Raw genomic sequence first — 19,163 nt, forward strand, 5'->3', positions numbered from 1 at the left:
GTATAAGGAACTCTGGTAGTGTAGTGGTTATGAATTGGGCTGCGAACCTCAGGGTCAGCAGTTCGAAACTACCAGCTGTTCAGCGGGAGAAAGATGAGGCTTTCTACTCCCGTAAAGATTTACAGCCTCAGAAACCCCGTACAGGGTCGCTATGAGTCGGAACCGACTCCACGGCACATAACAACAACAATACAAGTATGGTATCACTATATGAATACATCTCGCCCACATAAACCAAACAGACTCCGTGGGGCCCTTAATACATTTAAAGAATACAAAGAGTTCCAAAGGCCAAAAAGTTGAGAACTACGAATCTGGTTGTACTCTTTCTTGTGCTAGCATTGTAATTGAATTTTTTACATGAATTAGTGCTTGTACGCATCAACTTGCAGTATGGCGTTGAGTAAAGAAAGAAAATGTAAGTAAAATGGAGCCAAGTATGATATGAAGAGTTTTCGTTAACCTCAATAATTCTCTGAGGAAGGTTATTAATGTTTTCAAGAAAAATTAATACTCACATAGGTTGATTAAACTTCCTGCAGACTTGGCAGCCAGGAAATGGCAGAGCCCAAATGCCTGCTCAGGTTTTCAGACCCTATGTCCAGTGTTCCATCATTGTACCCGGCTTTTGGATTTATCATTTTCCCTGGTAGATATGATTTGCTCCTATAAAATATAATTATTTAATAATACATACTTCCTGCGGTTACTTTGTTGTTGTTGTTAAGTGTTGTCAAGTCAGTTCCGACTCATAGCGACCCTGTATAGGGTTTCCGAGGGGCCAGCTGGTGGGTTTGAACTGCCAACCTTATGATTCACACTCTAGTGCTGATCCTACATTGCCACATCAGGTTCCTTTGTGAATATATAATTACAGACTATGTTATGAAACTTATATAAAATGATGTGGTGGTTGTTAACGTTGAGTTGGTTGCGACTTATGGCAACCCTTTATAGGGTTTCTCAGGAGTGGCTGGTGAGCTTGAATCACTAACCTTGCATTTCAAATCGGCATTACAGTCCAGCACATTAACCTGCAGCGCCACATCAGGAATCTGAAACTTGTATAAAATTAATAATACATAGAGATTGGCTTTGAAAAACCAGTTTTGTCCCCAGTTTATGAGCTCTGGTAGCGTAGTGGTTACAAATCCGACTGCGAACCGCAAGGTTAGCAATTCGAAAGTACCAGCTGTTCCGCGGGAGAAAGATGAGGCTTTCTGCTCCAGTAGATTTACAGCCTCGGAAACCCTGTACAGGGTCGCTATGAATCGGAACCAACTCCACGGCACATAACAACAACATACGTATATATGAATGATAATAAAAGCATATTCCTATAAAAGTCTTTAGCCTCGATATAAAATAAAAAATTGCTTTGCAGATATTAAAAAAGTATCTTCTTAAAATGTACCTGGACTTCCTGTGTTCAGGCTTTCAAAGAAAAGGTAGTTTCCATAATATGAAAATTTTTTGAAGAAAGGAAAGGTGACCGACCTCTTCTTTCTGTGTTTTCTATGAGGTTTTATTTCTCCCAAGAACTTGGTTTGAAGGTTTAAATTGACTAGCTTCTTTTACTTAGTATGATTCCTGCCTGTTTCTGTTGTGGGCCTGTAGGATAAGCACTGGACTGCTAACTGCAAGGTTAGCGGTTCAAACCCACCTGCTGCTCCTTGGAAACCCTATACAAGGTTGCTGTGAGTCGGAAGCGACTCAAAGGCACTTAACGAACAACAAGAAGATTCACAATGGAGCCCTGGTAGCGTAGTGGGTTACTCATTGGGTTGTTAACTGCAGGGTCAGCAGTTCGATTCCATGACGTGCTTTACAGGAGAAAGATGAGGCTTTCTGCTCCCGTATAGATTTACAGCCTCGGAACCCTGTATAGGGTCACTATGAGATGGCACTGACTCAGTGGCACACCACCAAGATTCACAAGGTTCAATTCATATTGTATCATGTATCATCAGTAAGTCATTCCAATTGATAGTTGAGTAATGTTCCACTGAATAGATGTGTATCACATTTTGTTAATTGATAGGCATTTGGGATGTTTGTAATTTGGGGCTACTGTGAGTATTTGTGTAAAAGGTTTTATGTGGATATACCCAATTTCCTTTGGGTGTATACCTAGGGATGGGATGGCTGAAGCATATGATAATTACGTGTTTTAACTTTCTGAGATGCTGCCAGACTGTTTTTCAAATGAGCTGTACCATTTATATTACCACCAACAGTGCATGAGCGTTCTGTTTCTCCACATCCTGTCCAACATTTGTTATTATCTCTTTTTTGTTTCAGCCATTTTAGTGAGTGTGAAGTGCTATCCATAAATTTTTAAAATATATCTTGCTATTATGGTAAAACATACATAAAAAGATAATTGAATTATTGGTACACACATACACACACATGAGGGGGCTTTTTAAAGTCCGTGGAAATTTTCCACTATCTTTCAATTCCATTTTTCCATGAACTTTCTGAAGCTCATGTGTGTATGTGTATGTATGTGCAACAATGGACAGACTCAAACATAGGAAAGATTGTCCAGATCAGATGGTACAGGACCGGACAGTGTGTTGTTTTGTTGTATGTGATGCTGCTGTGAGTCTGAATATATGACAGGGCTTCAAAACAGTTCATCGAAAAATTTGATTATCCTTTAAGATAAACACTAGACTGTTAACCACAAGGTTGATGGTTCAGACCTACCAGCTGTTGTTTGGAAACCCTATACAGAGTCACTGTGAGTCGGAACCAACTCGACGGCACTTAACAACATATATATAGAAAGAGAAAGAGAGTCCTGGTGTGGTGCTGTAGGATAATCACTGGACTGCAAAGTCTGTTTGAACTGCAAGGTCGGAGGTTCAAACCCAGCAGCTGCCCTTCAAAAACCCTATACCGGGTTGCTATGAGTTGGAACTGACTTGATGGCACATAACAATGTATGTCTTTGATGCCAAAATAAAAGATAGCAAAATAGAGCAATTATTTATATAGGTGGTCTCCAAAAACTGAAGAGATTGTATTTCAAGAGGTATTTCATAGGTCAGCAATTTAGTATTTATTTTTTCTCATTGGAACTGTATTAAGCATGAACATACTATTGACATGAGTCAGAAGTGGAGAGTTATTTTCTCTTCTGCCTATTTTGGAACCAACTCAGAGCCCCTCTCCTGTTGCTATTATCGGAATTCTAAGATTCCTCCTGCAAGTCTTTGGTGGGTATTCATTTCACTGTCACAGCTGATTTCATCTCCCATAGAATTCCTTGGTTGGCCACCAAAGCTCTGAGGGAGTGGCTTACAGATTTTTTGTGTGCGGTGACAGTTTTGCTGGGCTTTGATGACAGATTCCAAAGGAATCTGAAATACTGTGTGTTTTTTAAACTGGAACTAAATATTATAGTGATACTTTAGACCAGCGTTGTCCAATAGAAGTGTTTTGTAACTGTACTAGTTCAATACAGTAGCCACTCGTCACTTGTGGATTTTTTTTTTTCTTCATTTTTAAAAAATTTTGTGAAAATGTCTTTTTGTCAGGAGGGAGGTTGGGTCTTAATAGCTGAGAGCAACTGGTAGACTTGAACCACTGACCTTGCAGTTAGCAGTCCATTGCTTATCCTACAGCACCACACCAGGGTTCTTTTTTGAGATCCATCAAAGACTGAATGTCCACATTTCCATTAGTCAAATTTGCTCTTAAATGTATTTAAAAGTACTTTAAAATACAAAGGAGGGTGGGTTTATTATACAATGAGAAGGAATCATTTAGTAACTCAGGGAACAGTGACCACAGATTTTTATACTGTTTTTTGATCTACAGACAAAATGATTATTTAAAAATCAACTTGCTTTCACCAATGTCAACATGTCTACACATATGTATCAAGCGTATGTGTGTGTGTTCACAGCTATATTTCTACTTCTCTACACAAAGCCTAACAAATACAAATAACATACATGTATGTTAGTTAATAAAAGTTGTTGTGAAGTGCCGTCGAGTCGGTTCTGGCCCATAGCGACCCTGTGTAGGGTTTCCGAGGAGCCGCTGGTGAGCTAGATCAGGTTCTTCATATATCTCAGTGGCTTTTGAACACTTGAAAGGTGGTTAGTGTGACAAGGAACTGAATTTTAATTTCTAATTAATTTAAATTTAAGTAGCCACATGTGGCTATGGCCACCTCATTGTATTGTTAAGTGCTGTGGAGTCAGTTGCAACTCAGTACAGCAACCCAGTATAGGGTTTCCAAGGAGAGACTGATGAATTTGAACCGCCGACCTTGTGGTTCAAATTGACCTTGTGGCCCTGTGCCACATTGCATAGTATAACTTTAATCTGAAATTACATGATGGTTCTATAATGGCATCTGGGGATTTCTGACGTTTTAGAGAATTTATGAGTGGATCGATTTGAGTTCTACTTTTTGGTGTCTCTTCTTGGCTTCAGAAGCAGTGTCTATAGTCACTTGCTGCGTAGGATCAGCACTGGACTGCGAACTACAATGTTGGCAGTTCAAACCCACTAGCTGCTCCTTGGAAACCCTATGCAGGGTTGCTGTGAGTCACAGTCGACTTGATGGCACTTCACAATGGCAGCATAGTCACAGGCAGTGTATATAAGTTGTGTGTGTAGACAATTTGTAAATTTAGTTCCAGTGTATATACATCAAGCTCACTAGTTGCAGGGTCACTGTGAGTCGGAACCAACTCGACTGCACTTAACAACAGCAGTCGTGTAGTGGGTTACGAATTGGGCTGTTAACCCCAATATCAGCTATTGGAATCTACCAGCTGCTCTGCGGGAGAGAGGTGACACTTTCTGCTCCCTAAAGATTTATAACCTCAGAAACCCTATTTGTTGTTGTTAAGTGCTATTGAGTTGGTTCTGACTCATAGCAACCCTGTATAGGGTTTCTGAGCAGTGATTGATGGGTTTGAACCGCCCACCTTGAGGTTCAAACTGCCTTTGTGGTCCAGTGCTTTATCCTACAGCACCACACCAGGAAACCCTGTACAGAGTTGCTATGAATTGAAACTGCCTCGATGGTATACAACCACGCTCAGAAATTGTTCTTTGAAGACATACTATTTTGTAAAATGGAGTTCTGGTGTGATGCAGTAGGATAAGCACTGAATTACAAGGTTGGGTTGAATCGAAAGGCAGTTTGAATCCACCAGCCGCTCCTCGGAAACCCTATACAGGTTTGCTATGAATCCGAATCAGCTCAGCGACACTTACCAACAACATTTTGTAAAATAAAGTTTCGTATGTGCATAAGAATCCAGAATACCAATTATTGTTATAGATAAAGTGATTTAAGTGTTTGTTGATAATGTTTCTTATAACAACTTAAAACAAAGCCCAAAGAACAACAAACTGGATTAGAAGCTTCTAAGGGCAAGCAATGTGACTCACTCATCTTTACTTTTTTCCCTAAAGTTATTTTTTAATTTAAAATATATCCAACTTTCTTTCTGTTCCTTTTCAGTTGGAGTTGATAAGAAACTATAAACGTGTTTATTATAGTAATAATTCTATTTATTTCTGAACTGTGAAGAACTGGTATAGGTAAGGATTAACGTCACTGTGTTGTTGTTAGTGCCCTCGAGTCAGTTCTGACTCACAGTGACCCTTAATAGAGTTTCCGAGGAGGGACTGGTGGGTTTGAACCACCAACCTTGCAGTTAGTAGTCCAGTGCCTATCCTACAGTGCATTTCAAATTTTAGGTTTACTAAATCACTGTAGGGTGATTACTGATTTTTACAAAAGAATGCCTTTAAGTATTTGTAATTTAATAATTCATTAGATTTCAAGTAGTAAATAATGATTCAGCATGTTATTTACTAAGTTTGAGTTCATTCAGAAATGAACCAATTATGGAACATACCAAACTCAAAAAGTATTTTGTAGGCGAAAAGATTAAACTTCAGTATATATGTACATTTAATGAAATCTATCCTAATCGTTGTTGTTAAGTGCAGTCAAGTTGCTTCTGACTCATCGCAACCCTGTTTTCTAAGGAGGAAAACCATAGCTGGAGCAGAAAGCCTCGTCTTTCTCCTGCATAGTGGCTGGTAGGCTTGAACCACTGACTTTGTAGTTTTTAGTCCAGTGCTAATCCTGCAGAGCTGTTGCACTCCCACATCCTAATAGTAGCTATCTTTATTATTTTAGGGAGGAAAACAGATGGGACTTGCTGTCTTGTTAGGAGTCACATGGTGAGTTTGCTGGAGATCAAAATTAGACCCAAGGGGATTTCTGAAGTTCAAGTTTTATGTTTCAATATTTGATGATACTTAAAAGTGACTCATAAAACTGACTGATGCCATGTGTTCATATTTAGGTGTTAATTTAAAGTCACCTCTGCAACTTGATGGACGACGACAACTCTTTAGAACCAAAAAGTAAGTATCACTACCACAATTGATGCTGCTATATGGGGTTTTGTATTGATTACTTTGCTTCAGGGAAAAGGTGAGAGAGACAGAAATGGGCACATTTTCATAAAAACAGAAGTATTTAAAATTATTGAAGTAACACATGTTGTTGAGTGTTGTCGAGTCAGTTCCGAGAAACACATACTCCATAAAATTGAACAATATACAATCAAAATATCAGTTAAGTCCTTCTTATCCCCCATACTAACTACTATTATTTTCAGCTTAGTTTTCATAATCAGAGATTTGTTTACACTTACAGACTTTTTTTTTTTTCCCCTAAATAAGATCGTGCTGTATCTGGTAGCGTAGTGGTTACGAATCGGGCTGCGAATCGCAAGGTCAGCAGTTCGAAACTACCAGCTGCTCCGCGGGAGAAAGAGGAGGCTTTCTGCTCCAGTAAAGATTTACAGCCTCGGAAACCCTGTTCAGGGTCACTGTGGGTCAGAACCGACTCAACGGCACTTAACAACAACATATATCCTATACAGGGTCCCTGTGGGTTGGAATTGACTCAATGGCACTTCACAACAACATATATGCTATTGAACCCTGGTATGGCTCTGTACTATAAGAGCTGGACTGGTAACCGCAAGGTCAGCAGTTCAAACCCACCAGTTGCTCTCTGAAACCTTATACCAGAGTTGGAACCGGAGCATAACAATATCATATATATGATTATGTATAATGTTAAAAACATTATAAAAAGAAACAAGCAGACCCTTTGTTGTCTAGTTGAATCCCACTCATGGTGAACCCATTTGTTGTAAAGTAGAACTGTTTCTTAGTTCTCTTTGCTGTAATCTTTAAGGCAACACTGGATAGGTTCAAACCACCAGGCTTCAGGTTAGCAGCCAATCACAAACTGCTTTCATCGCTCAAGTTTCAACTAAACATTGTACCTTGGATATATTGACAGTGGAAATGCCCAGTTAAAAAGAATGAGGATGGCCTATGTATACCAACATGGCTTGTTTCAGTCTATGTCTTCCTCACTGGTTAGGGGTCCGATTTTGGTGTGTTCTCCAGTAGCTTCCTGAGAAAGAAAAGGTAAGTCGTAAATAGGTGATGTTGCTTGTCTTTATTCTGCCATCATGTTTGATGAGAAGCTTTGTTGGATTTAAAATTCTTGGTTGAAATTTAGTTGGGCAAAGACTGTTGATTAGTCTCCTGTCTTCTAGCATGAACACTCTCTCCTACAGTACCCTTCCCACTCCCCCTTTCTTTCCATGGCAGATCTTAGAATATTCTCCGTATCTCCATTGTTCGGAAATGTCATGATGGCATGTCCCTGTGGTGTGGGGTTTTTCTTTAACATTGTGCTAGATACTGGTGGGCCCTTTCAATGTGGAAATTTATGTCCTTTAGAACTGGGAAATTTTCTTGTGTTATTTCTTTGGTAACCTCTCTTCTCCTTTTTCTCAATTCCTTTTTCTAGAACTTTTATTAAGGGCATGTTGTATCTTTGAAATTTATTTTCTAACAATTTTGTGTTCTCTAGTCTCTCTCTCTCTCTCTGTGTGTGTGTGTGTGTGTGTGTAGAGGAAGAGAGTCTAATTTACAGGGACATTTACTAATTTTGGCTTTTTTTTTTCGCTTTTCTTTTTTTTTTACTGAATTAAAAAAACAATTCAGCTATCATATTTTTAATCTAAGAGCTATTTTCTGTTTTCTAGATAATATTTTTATAGCTTTCTTATCTCTCTAAAGATGCTAATTATACTTTATCTAGTATTTTTTCCTGCCCTATGTTATTTGTCTATTTTTTAAGATCCTTTTGATTGTTTATTGCTTTGAATTCACATTGGAGGTTCTCCTCAAATTTCTAGTGCTTACTGGTTGTCCATCCTTATAGGGACGCACTAAAATGTTTCTGGGGTACTTTTCATGCCTGGTCTGAACTTGTAGACTGATGGTATTCACAGTATGTTCTTTTGTTTATTTCTTCATGTTTTTTTGTTGATTTCTAAAGGCAAGCAACAAACATCTAATCTACCCTGAGATGAAATCAGCCTCATTTAATCCCCCTGTTTTCAGTCTAGCACCTCATCCCTGCTTTGCTCAGTACCTGGTATCCTTGAATCTGGTTTTGTTTTTCTAGTATATATTTCACCTGTAAACTCTTAGTTTATCTACTTTTTTGGTTATACAGTTTTTGAGGGGTTGTTTTTTTCCCCATAGAATAGTTAGGTATAATCCTTTTTTGCATATATAATCATATTCCAGTCATAATAATAAACTCAATTTGATTGGATTTCATTGTTCCTAAAAAATCGATTGGTCCCTATAAATAACTACTGTTACCCATTATTTAAGGAGCTCTGTTAGCATAGTAGCTACGAGTCGGACTGCCAACCTCAAGGTCAGCAGTTCTAAACTACCAGTGGTTCTGTGGGAGAAAGATGAGGCATTCTGGTCCTGTAAAGATTTACAGCCTCGGAAACCCTGTGCAGGGTCACTATGAGTCGGACCCTGAACCCACTCCATGGTACTTAGCAATAACAACCCATTATCTATCTAATGAAAGTATACTAATTTAGATATTAGAGAGTAAGTTCTAAGTTTCTTCTGGTGCTACCATGTACTGATTACAAACAGCAACTCAATAATTGTTACTCGACTTATTCAAGTATATCTTAAATATCATACATGTCCATCGAGTCGGTTCTGAATCACAACAACCCTATATAGGGTTTCCGAGGCTATAATCTTTGTAGGAATAGAAAGCCTCACCTGTCTCCTGTGGAGCATCTGGTAGACTCGAACCGCTGACCTTGTTCACAGTCCAGTGCTTATCCTACAGCGCCACCGAGCTCCTAAAATATCATACATTGTATTGTAAAAGGGGGAGGCGCGCAGTGACTCCATACAAAAAGCACTGGACTGTGAATCATAAAGTCTGCAGTTCAAGCCCGCCAGTCGCTCTGCAAGAGAAAGATGAGAGATGAGGCTTTCTGCTCCTGTGAAGATTTAAAGTCTCAGAAACCCTATACAGGGTGGCTGTGAGTCGGAACCGACTCAATGGCACTTAACAACAAGTTGTAAAAAAAAAAAAAAAAAAGTTTTTCTGTTTGAAAATAAGGTTTGCTTCTCTCCTTTTGAAAATCAGATAATTCAAAAATGGCAGAGCTCTTCATGGAATGTGAAGAAGAAGAGCTGCAACCATGGCAGAGAAGAGTAGAAGAAACCAGGGATGAAGACGATGATGAACTGATCTTTGTTGGAGAGATCTCAAGTTCAAAGCCAGCCATTTCAAGTAAGCATTTACTTTCAATAAAGCCAAGTTTTATAAGATGTTATTTCTAATGAACTGTTTTCTAGGTCCTAATGGTCTTGCCTAATTTAACTCTGCAAGGAGTTAGAGGTCAGTGGGAAGGGTGGGTTTGGTAAGAACGTGTGAGACTCAAAGTGGAGAAGTGGCAGAGGACTTGAGAATGCAGATAAGAAATTACGATATCCGATACAAGAGAAGCTGAATGTTAATTAAGGGTCAGGATTTCCAGATGGCATGGAGAATCTTCTAGGATTAGAAATCATCATTTTTAATGTAGTAAAGTAGCCTATTTATATGTTTGTTCATGTTTCTTTTCCCCTTTAAGTCCAGAAACATAGACAAGGAAGTATTTTGGATGATTTGCTTAGTCGCAGAATGTACTAAAAATAAGGTTGTGTTAGTCCTGGTTAATTTCCTGGACTGCGAGGTTGGCGGTTCAAGCTCATCAGCCACTCCTTGGAAACCCCATGGAGTTTGCTATGGGTCGGAACTGATTCAACAGCACTTAACAAGTCTTGATGAGGGGTCTCATAAGTCCAGGCAAGTACCTCATCATAATGTCATTTTGATTCTTGGTTGTAAAATGCACAGGTTCTGTGTACCAGCAGGGCTGCAACTTCTGGCCACATGCATCTAACAGTGGTAGTGGTGTGCCGTGGAATCAGTTTTGACTCATAGCAACCCTGTCTGAGATTTCCGAGGCTGTAAATATTTACGGGAGCAGACAGCCTCATCCCTCTCACTCTGAGCGCCTGGTGAACTCCAGTTGCTGACCGTGTGACTGCAGCCCAGCATGTAATGTAACACACTATACTACCAGGGCTCCTCCATCTGACAGTAACTTCTGTTTCTATTTATATATGTAGTGAATATACTGATGATACTTGTTAAAGTTTCCATTAAAACCTGAAAAGTGCAGAGAACAATATATAGAATTTCAGGGGAAAAAGAAGAAACTGAACGTGGAGAGACGGAGTGGCTAGGGACTCTAGACTCAAGGAGGGAGAAGGGGCTATGTGCTGGTGGCTGGGGGGCTGGCGAGCAGGGTATACCCTTTGGTTGTTTCTATGGTTATATGTTCTTGAGTACTTCAGTGTACATCCCAAAAACAAAAATAAAAACAGAGGGATTAGAAGCAAATGCTATTGAATGATGATACATGGAGGGGATTGAAATCATTGAATCATTGCAATGAAACGAAATACGATAGGATGAATGTAAAGCTGATGCCCTCCCATGTAAACTATCACTCAATTCACAATAAAAAACTTATTTAAAAAAAAAAAAGAAGACGACACTGATGTTTTCCCATTTTGCTTCCTTCTTTTTTTAAGCCAGGAGAATTTACCAAAAAAGCCAGCATACTTACCATATCAGTGTGTAAAATTGTGGTTTTAAGAGATGAGTTTTAAATTTTTGAAAGCCTCGTTCTTGTTGCTTTTGCGTCTAAAGTTCAACGGACACTTTTAACCAGAAGTAGAATACTTTAACCAAGTGAATCTGTCAACATCATTTCCTGTGGCAGCTTGGGAACTTCTTAATGAAGTGCCACTTCAGTTTTTAAAAGAACTAGGTATGTTAGCATGTTTGTAGTTAATAGCGTCACTGTTGTTGTTGTTGTTGTTATGTGCCATGGAGTCAGTTCCGACTCATAGCAACCCTGTACAGGGTTTCCGAGGCTGTAAATCTTTATGGGAACAGAAAGCTTCATCCTTCTCCCTCGGAACAGCTGGTAGTTTCGCACTGTTGACCGTGAGATTAGCAGCCCAATTCATAACCACTATGCTACCAGAGCTTCGATTTGGATTTATACCAATTCTAGATGATTGGTGGTTGTACTCATGTTAGTTTTAAAGAGCCATGGTAGCGTAGTGCGTTGTGTCAGCAGTTCAAATTAACCAGCCACAGTCTGTTCTTGTAAAGAGGTACAGGCTCAGAAACCCTATACAGGGTCGCTATGAGTCAGAACCGACTCAGCAGCACACAGCAGCAGCAGCATGTTAGTTTTAAGTGATTTTATCAAAAACAGATTAAGTTGATGATGCATGGAGGGGATTGTAACCATGGCAATGAAATGATATATGATAGGATGGATGTAAATCTAATGTTCTCCCATGTAAACTATCACATAATTCACAACAAAACACTTAAAAAAAACCCAAAAAAAACGAAACATTAACTAGTAGAATTGGTCCTGTAAATCATATTAGCCAAGGATTTCAATGAATTTATTGATGTTTTATATGTAAGCCATAAAATAATTTTAGCATGTGGAATATTATATAAATACTTATATAGAATAATTAGAAGGGATATAAAAACTTTTTTGGTAGACTACAGCTACCAGAAAGATGAGGCTTTCTGCTCCCATAAAGATTTCAGCCTCGGAAACCCTGTATAGGGTTGCTATGAGTTGGAACCGACTCCATGGCATATAACCACTGCCACCACCACAGCTACCAGAAATACTATGTAAGAATGGCTCTTTAATGTCTTGAGTAGTTGCTCTGAATTTCTGATCGAAAACAGTATCAAGTTATATAAGCAAATTTTTCTCCTAGAAAACTTGTATATAGTACAGCTTAGTCATGAAGTACCCTTATCAGAAAACATCTGATGAAATCTGATTCTTTTTGATTGTTATTGTTGTTAGTTGCCATTGAATCAGATCCGACTCATGGCAACCACGTGTCTGCAGAGTAGAACTGTGCTATGTAGAGTTCAAGATTGTGACTTTTCTGAAGCAGATTGCTATGCCTGGGTGGGTTTGAATTCCCAGCCTTTTGGCTAGTAGTCAAACATGAAACGATTTACACTGCCAAAGGACTCCTTTTTTTAACTGTTGTTAAAGTGCCATTGAGTCAATTCTGATTCATAGAAACCGTATATAAGGTTTTTGAGGCTGTAAATCTTTATAGGAACAGAAAGCCTCATCTTTCTCCTGTGAACTGGCTAATGGGCTCAAACCGTGAACAAAGAAAACTTTCTGAGTTTGTTTGTTTGGTTGTTTTCTTTTTTTTTTTCAATGTATTATACCTTTTCCTGAGGAGTCATTTTAGGCAAATCTCTACTTTTCCAAACTTTCATTTGATCCCTCACATGGGTGTAAGATGAAGCAACTTTCAGCTGATCCAATCTTGTCAGTTTCAGATTGACTTCTGGTCTGCTATAGATTTGAAATGAAATACTCTGGTAAACTCTAGGTTCAGTTTAGTTGGTCTTCAATCTCTGATTGAACTCACCTTTCAGAACTCAAGAGTACTTACTGGTACAGACAAACCAATCAGCTCTCTCATAATGAAACATAGGGACCTTTGGGAATCTGGAGTATGGTGGGTGGAGAAGCCTTTGATTTCAAGTCACTATCTATGTACAGCCCTGTCATCATTAAGGGAAAGAAACATTTCCAAGTAAAGATTGTATGTGAATGTGTTTTTGGAAAGTGTTTTCAATTATAATGTATGTTTCATTCAAACAATGAAGTTTCAATATTTTTATAGATATTTTGAACAGAGGTAACTCCAGCAGCTCAACATCAAAGACAATAAAGAGTGAGACACTAAGTCAAGGTATAATATTATTGTAATCTTTCCATTTTAAAGTTAAATCTTTAACCACAATCAAATATATAGAAATATATTCAATATATTATATAATTTTTAAATACAGATGTTCCTGAGATATCTAGGACTACAAATCAACGCTTCACAAACCAAGCACCAAGTTCACCAGCTTTGCCTAACTCTAAATCTTCACAGAGTTCTACTATTACTCAGAATCTATGTGAAACTGTAAGTATTTGTGAACTACTCAGCTAGCTCAGGGCTACATTGGCTATTATAGTACCTTGTTAGAATTCTAGATTATCATAGCTCATCACCATTCTAATAAGCATAATCAGCTTCAGAAAATGACACCAACTTTATGATACTTCAACCAATACCCAGAGATAGAACTGTAAGAACTAATTACCACCCTTTAGTAAAATATGCTTAAAATAAGTCATGATAGATAGTATTTAATTACTTTGGGCCTGGTAGCATAATGGTTGAGAGCTTATGGGACCTGCTAATCTACTGCCATAAAGATCACAGTCTAGAAGAGCGCCTTCTGGTAGGTGTAGTGCTTATGAATTGGACTGCTAACCCTAAGGGTCAGCAGTTTGAAACTACCAGTGGTTCCATAGGAGAAAGATGAGACTTTCTGCTCCCATCAAGATTTACAAGGAAACCCTACACAGGGTCACTATGAGTAGGAATTGACTCCACGGCACACCATCACCACCAATCTAAATATGAGTAAAAGCATGGTCAGTAATGCATATTACATAAAGGCCAATTACTTAAGATAGTAAACTGAGCCAAGTCTTAATTAGGAAAATCAGTCTGAGATTTGAGATTGTTTCTGTTTAGTTTAGAAAACTTAGTTTATGATTTTGATATTTAAAACTTTGACAGAAGTAATAGATAATGGTGGTTGTGGTGGTGTGCCAACAGGTTGATTCCAACTTATAGTAACCCTGTATAGGGTTTCTGAGACTGTAAATCTTTATGGGTCATCTTTCTCCTGTGGAGCAACTTGGTGGATTCAGATTGCTGACTTTGTGGTTAGCAGCTCAACTCCTAATCCACTATGCTACCAGGGCTCTTTTGAGATATAGCTGTTGATGTCTAATACGTGAAAGTCTTTGTACTAAATGCTACATATAAATGAATCTCATTTCATCCCTATGAGATTGTAGTTAGGTGCTATGGAGTTGGCTTTAACGTGACTGGTTGCTTCCTCAAAGCCAACAAGGGAGAGTCTTCAACAAGATGCTGTGTAATCATGTGCATGCACATGTACTCAGAAAGAGTGAGGGATCCATTTTTCCTCTTTTTGATCTCTAGCTTATTCATTTTTCAATAAAGATGATTCCAAAACCCATACCATATGGTATTGTGAAATTGATTCCTAGTTTGTTTACCCCAACATCTTGTGTATGCAGTTTTTAGAGGTGTATAGATGCTTTTAGGTTATGTATTCATGTGAACATGTTCTCTCTCTCTCTCTCTCTCTCTTTCTCACTTTGGTCTAAGGATTGTGCTGAAGTTCGATTATTCGCTGTTTGAGGGAAGTTGTGCATTTTTAGTAGCCTTTGACATGTGCCCATACCAAATCAATTTAAAATGGGGGTCTACATTTTAGCTTGAAAGTTAGACTTCCATTTTAGTTAGCTATTCAGAAATAAATCAGCTCTAATAGTTTGTTTTTAGGGTCAGTATGTGCTAATTTTATAGAGAGTAATAATCACCTTTATGTTTTGTAATTAATGTTTAACTCAGCATGGTTACCTTTGTACATACCATTAAATTTACCTTTAGAAAACAAAAAAAAGAATCACGTTATTGAATAAATGTAATATTCATCCTTTGAAATATTTTATAGAATTGTACAAATAATCCATCACCAGCTGAATCATATAAATCTTCAGTGTTACTATTTGACTTGACCAAGGAGACCCCAACAACACAAAAGACCCAAGTGGTACAAACATCTTTTCCAGGAGGTTTGTATTAGTACTACTTTTTCATAAAAATTATCAAATGAAATCATGAATATGCATATGGAATTGATTTTCTGTTTTCACCCCCCATAATTGGAAAGTCATTTGTATGAAAAAAAAAAAAAGTAAATTTCTTAATAGGCTTATTCAAGCTAGTGTTTTTCTATCTAACTGTGTAGATAGATGGGATAATTAAGTATGGTTATATAGTGTCATTTGTAAATGCAGTACTAAAGAAATAATAATTTGCATACAGTAAGTACTAAGTAAATACTCACTGAAGAATTAATGAAAATTTCTAATTCATGAAGAGTCGCAGTTTTGATTGTATGCCATGACACAATTTCTCATTGATCTTAAATTAATTAGTACGTACTGAAGGAATTTTATCTAATTGAGAAATTTCCTATAATCAAAGCAATTATTCCTTTTATATTAGCAATTTTGATCATATCTCACTAAACACAGAAAGGAACACAAGAACTTTTTGAATAGTTTAATGATTTACTAGCAAATCAGTATGCAGCCAAACAAAAATGTTGTACTATAAATGCCAAGAATGTTTTCCTGTTTTGATGATACTTGGTTTGATATTTAACCTATCTACATGTTGCTTAGCTGGTTAGTAAAATAGTAAAGAACAAAAGAAGCCAGGAAATAATGCTGTTGCATTAAAATCTGATTTTACAAAGCACATGGACTTTATTCATATAAAAAGTCTGAGTTCTTGAAACTTCTAAGTAGTAAAGACAATAGCTTCTACTGTCCTTCTGTACACATTTTTTATACTACAGCTATTGGGATTTTGATGTGCATGGTAAAAATGATTATACACCCACTCCTCACTTATCAACATGGTTAGGTTCCAAAGACTAAGTAGTTAGGCAGAAATTGGTGTTATGGGGAAATGGCATAACTGCCAAATTACGAAGAATCATTTGCCCAGCCAAGCTGACACATTTTAACTATCACAGTCACTGTTTCACTTGCCTAGTTCCATACACTGGACTGAAAAGTCAGTTTGAAGCTCTAGGTCAGTGGTTCAAACTCACCAGCCATTCCTTGGAAACCGTAAACAGGGTGGCTATGGGTTGGAACTGACTCACCACCACTTAACAACAACAAGAACCACCTTGGCATCTGTTACTAATAGACATAAGTTGTCAACGTGCAAAACAGATAGTTGATTTGTTATTTATTGTTGTGAATGCGGAATGTCTGGTAAGGGGCTACTAGGTAGGTGTAGTTGATTTCCTCTATTCTAAAGAATTTTTGTGACCTTTATCAATCACTTAGCTGCTATACTTCAACTTTGTCACAGTTTTTAAATAGTTTTTTTTTCTTCATATAGTATAGTCATGCTTAAGACCTGAAATCAGCCATTTGGATGTATCATTTTAATTCTTCCTCTTTGTACCTCAAGGAGTCCTGGAGGTACTATGGATTAAGTGTTGGGCTGGTAACCACATAGTGCATAATTCAAACCTTCCAGCTGTTGCCCAGGAGAAAGAAGAGACTGTCAATTCCTGGAAAGATTTATAATCTCAGAAGCCCCATTTACACTCACCATGAGTTGGGATTGACTCGGTGTCAGTGGGTTGGGTTTGGGTCTGTGTACCTTGGGATTTTTTTGATGCCTAAAGGAGATACAGTCGCATTGTGGTGAACTGGACTGCTAACTGCAAGGTCGGCAATTCAAACCCACCATCAGCTTTTCAGAAACCATATAGAGGGTCGCTATGAGTAGACACTTAACTACTTTTCCTTTTATGTAACAAAGGTTATACATAAAAATCCATTACAGGCATTCCGCCCATACCACACCACCCCATTATGAACGTCTTACATACATATAAAACCTTTACCTGCGAACCAACCCAAGTAAAGCCTATTTAAAATTCAAGATACATACAATGTTCCGCAATAACAAATGGGTACTACTTTGCGCCCTACATCAAAAGCATTATTACTGCAATACTTAAAATGGGGCTAAAACGTGCCCAGTGAAGAAGGCTTCCTGCGGATCCTCTGCATTACATAAGACTTATAGGTGGAATCCTGAACAACATCCAGAATCTTCAGAGGTGGGAAATTTCCACTTGAAAGGACTAGAAGACCAGAAGATACTTCCTGAAAGGAAGACCGACAGGAAAAATACAAAACAATATAGGTAGTCCGACTGATTACTACAAGAACAAGCAAGTTGCTCACCCAGGAGACATCAAGGCAAGTGGTTGGGTCCCCTCAGAGCAAACCCCCTTCCAAGACTAAGACTCAATGGGAATACACACTCTGATTGGTGACCACATTTGTCACCTTAAGGGGAAGTGAGGGAAAAACAGCAATGAAGCTGTGAGCTAAGCCTCCTAACTCTCAATAGACTCCTGTGAACCTGGGTGGCGACCTGATTGGTCAGCAGTGTGGCAAGACCTGGGGACTCTTGGGCGCAGAGTCAGTGACATAACCACAGAGGACTAGAGTGGAGAGTGAAGCATCCAGCTGATAAGAAGAGAGGGCATATGCATAAGTACACCCACATTTGCAGATAATACCCACTTGACCTGGCTTCAATGACTGAATGATAAGAGCTCAACTAGAAGAAGAAAGAAGAGGGAAAAAAAGAGTACTCTGATACAATTTGATGAACTTGACCTACATCTATGGATGCAGTAGGTCAAAAGAGGGAACAAGTCTTTACAGCAAAGATCATTCCCACCCCCTCCATACACAGAGTAAACAGGGATGGGCAACTTGGACATTGGCTACCCAAAATGGGAGGACTACAAAGGCAAGAAGTGACTGGCTTACAAGCTTTCAAGAGGGAACCTAGATCCAGAGGGCATGGAGGAAGGTAGAATCTCCACTGAGTAGTATCCAATCTGTCCAGGCAGCACTGATGAAAGGAAACACGGACAGGTCTCTTGTGATACAATATTGATTGAATAATTGTTGTCAGGATTGATTGTGAGGGTTGGAAATAGAAAGGTAGACGTTTTGTAGCAAGGAGGGGAGTGATTAACTTTTCGGTCTAGGAGCGGAGGCCCCTGGGACCATCAAGGGAGACGAGTGGAGAGTGGGACCCTACCTAGAGAAGCAGTGACGCCAAAGATGGAGGCAGAGACAATGAGGTGGAGCAGCTGGGGACTCTAGATCCAGAGAGGGAGAGGGGCTGTGTGCTGACGACCAGGGGGCAGGCTTGCAGGGTATACCCTTTGGTTGGTTGATGATGCATGGAGGGGATTTTAACCATGGCAGTGAAACTAATGTTCTCCCATGTAAACTATCAAATAATTCACAATAAAAAAAAATTTTTAAAGAAGCATTATTATTACTGTATTAAAGATGTCTCCGTGTAATGAAAAGTGTTTGTTTACTGTGTTTTATGCATAGAAAGATAAGATACACTATATACAAAATAAACTATTAACAAACATTAAATATAAACCATACTTAAGAGTTCCAAGTAGAACTGTACGCTTTAGGGTCATCCGTGTGTCTAGTCTTACAGAAGTCCCTAGGTAGCACAAGTGGTTAAATGCTAAACTGCTAACCAGTAGGTTGACAATAGTTTGAACCCACCCAGAGGCACATCAGAATAAAGACCTGATGATCTGCTTCCAAAATGTCAGTCTTGAAAATCTGATGGAGCACAGTTCTCCGAATACATCAGCTTGCCATGAATCAACATCGACTGGTGGCAGCTGATTGATTGGAATCTTACAGATGTAAATCTCCAGGCCTTAACTTTTGTGGCATTGTTGGGTGGATTCAAATCACTAACCTTTCAGATTGTAGCTGAATACAAACCACTCGTCTGTCTGTCGTGCTGTGGTGGTTTGAGTTGCTGTGATTCTGAGGGCTGTGCCACCGGTGTTTTAAATAACCAGCAGGGTCACCCAT

General features: G+C 38.6%; 1 protein-coding gene across 1 annotated transcript in view; it reads left to right on the top strand.

Annotated features, from left to right (window-relative positions):
• The first annotated feature begins 6,380 nt into the window (after positions 1–6,380).
• The window catches only part of ZNF280C (zinc finger protein 280C), a 43,526-nt gene continuing 30,743 nt past the window's right edge, over positions 6,381–19,163 (top strand). Inside the window, exons 1-3 of the mRNA XM_006862866.1 lie at positions 6,381–6,411; positions 9,554–9,700; positions 13,219–13,287. Of these exons, the coding sequence (XP_006862928.1) occupies positions 6,381–6,411; positions 9,554–9,700; positions 13,219–13,287 (247 nt within the window). The remainder of the gene's footprint in view (positions 6,412–9,553; positions 9,701–13,218; positions 13,288–19,163) is intronic.

The sequence above is a fragment of the Chrysochloris asiatica genome, unplaced genomic scaffold, assembly GCF_000296735.1.
Source record: "Chrysochloris asiatica unplaced genomic scaffold, ChrAsi1.0 scaffold00051, whole genome shotgun sequence".
Taxonomy (NCBI): Eukaryota; Metazoa; Chordata; class Mammalia; order Afrosoricida; family Chrysochloridae; genus Chrysochloris; species Chrysochloris asiatica.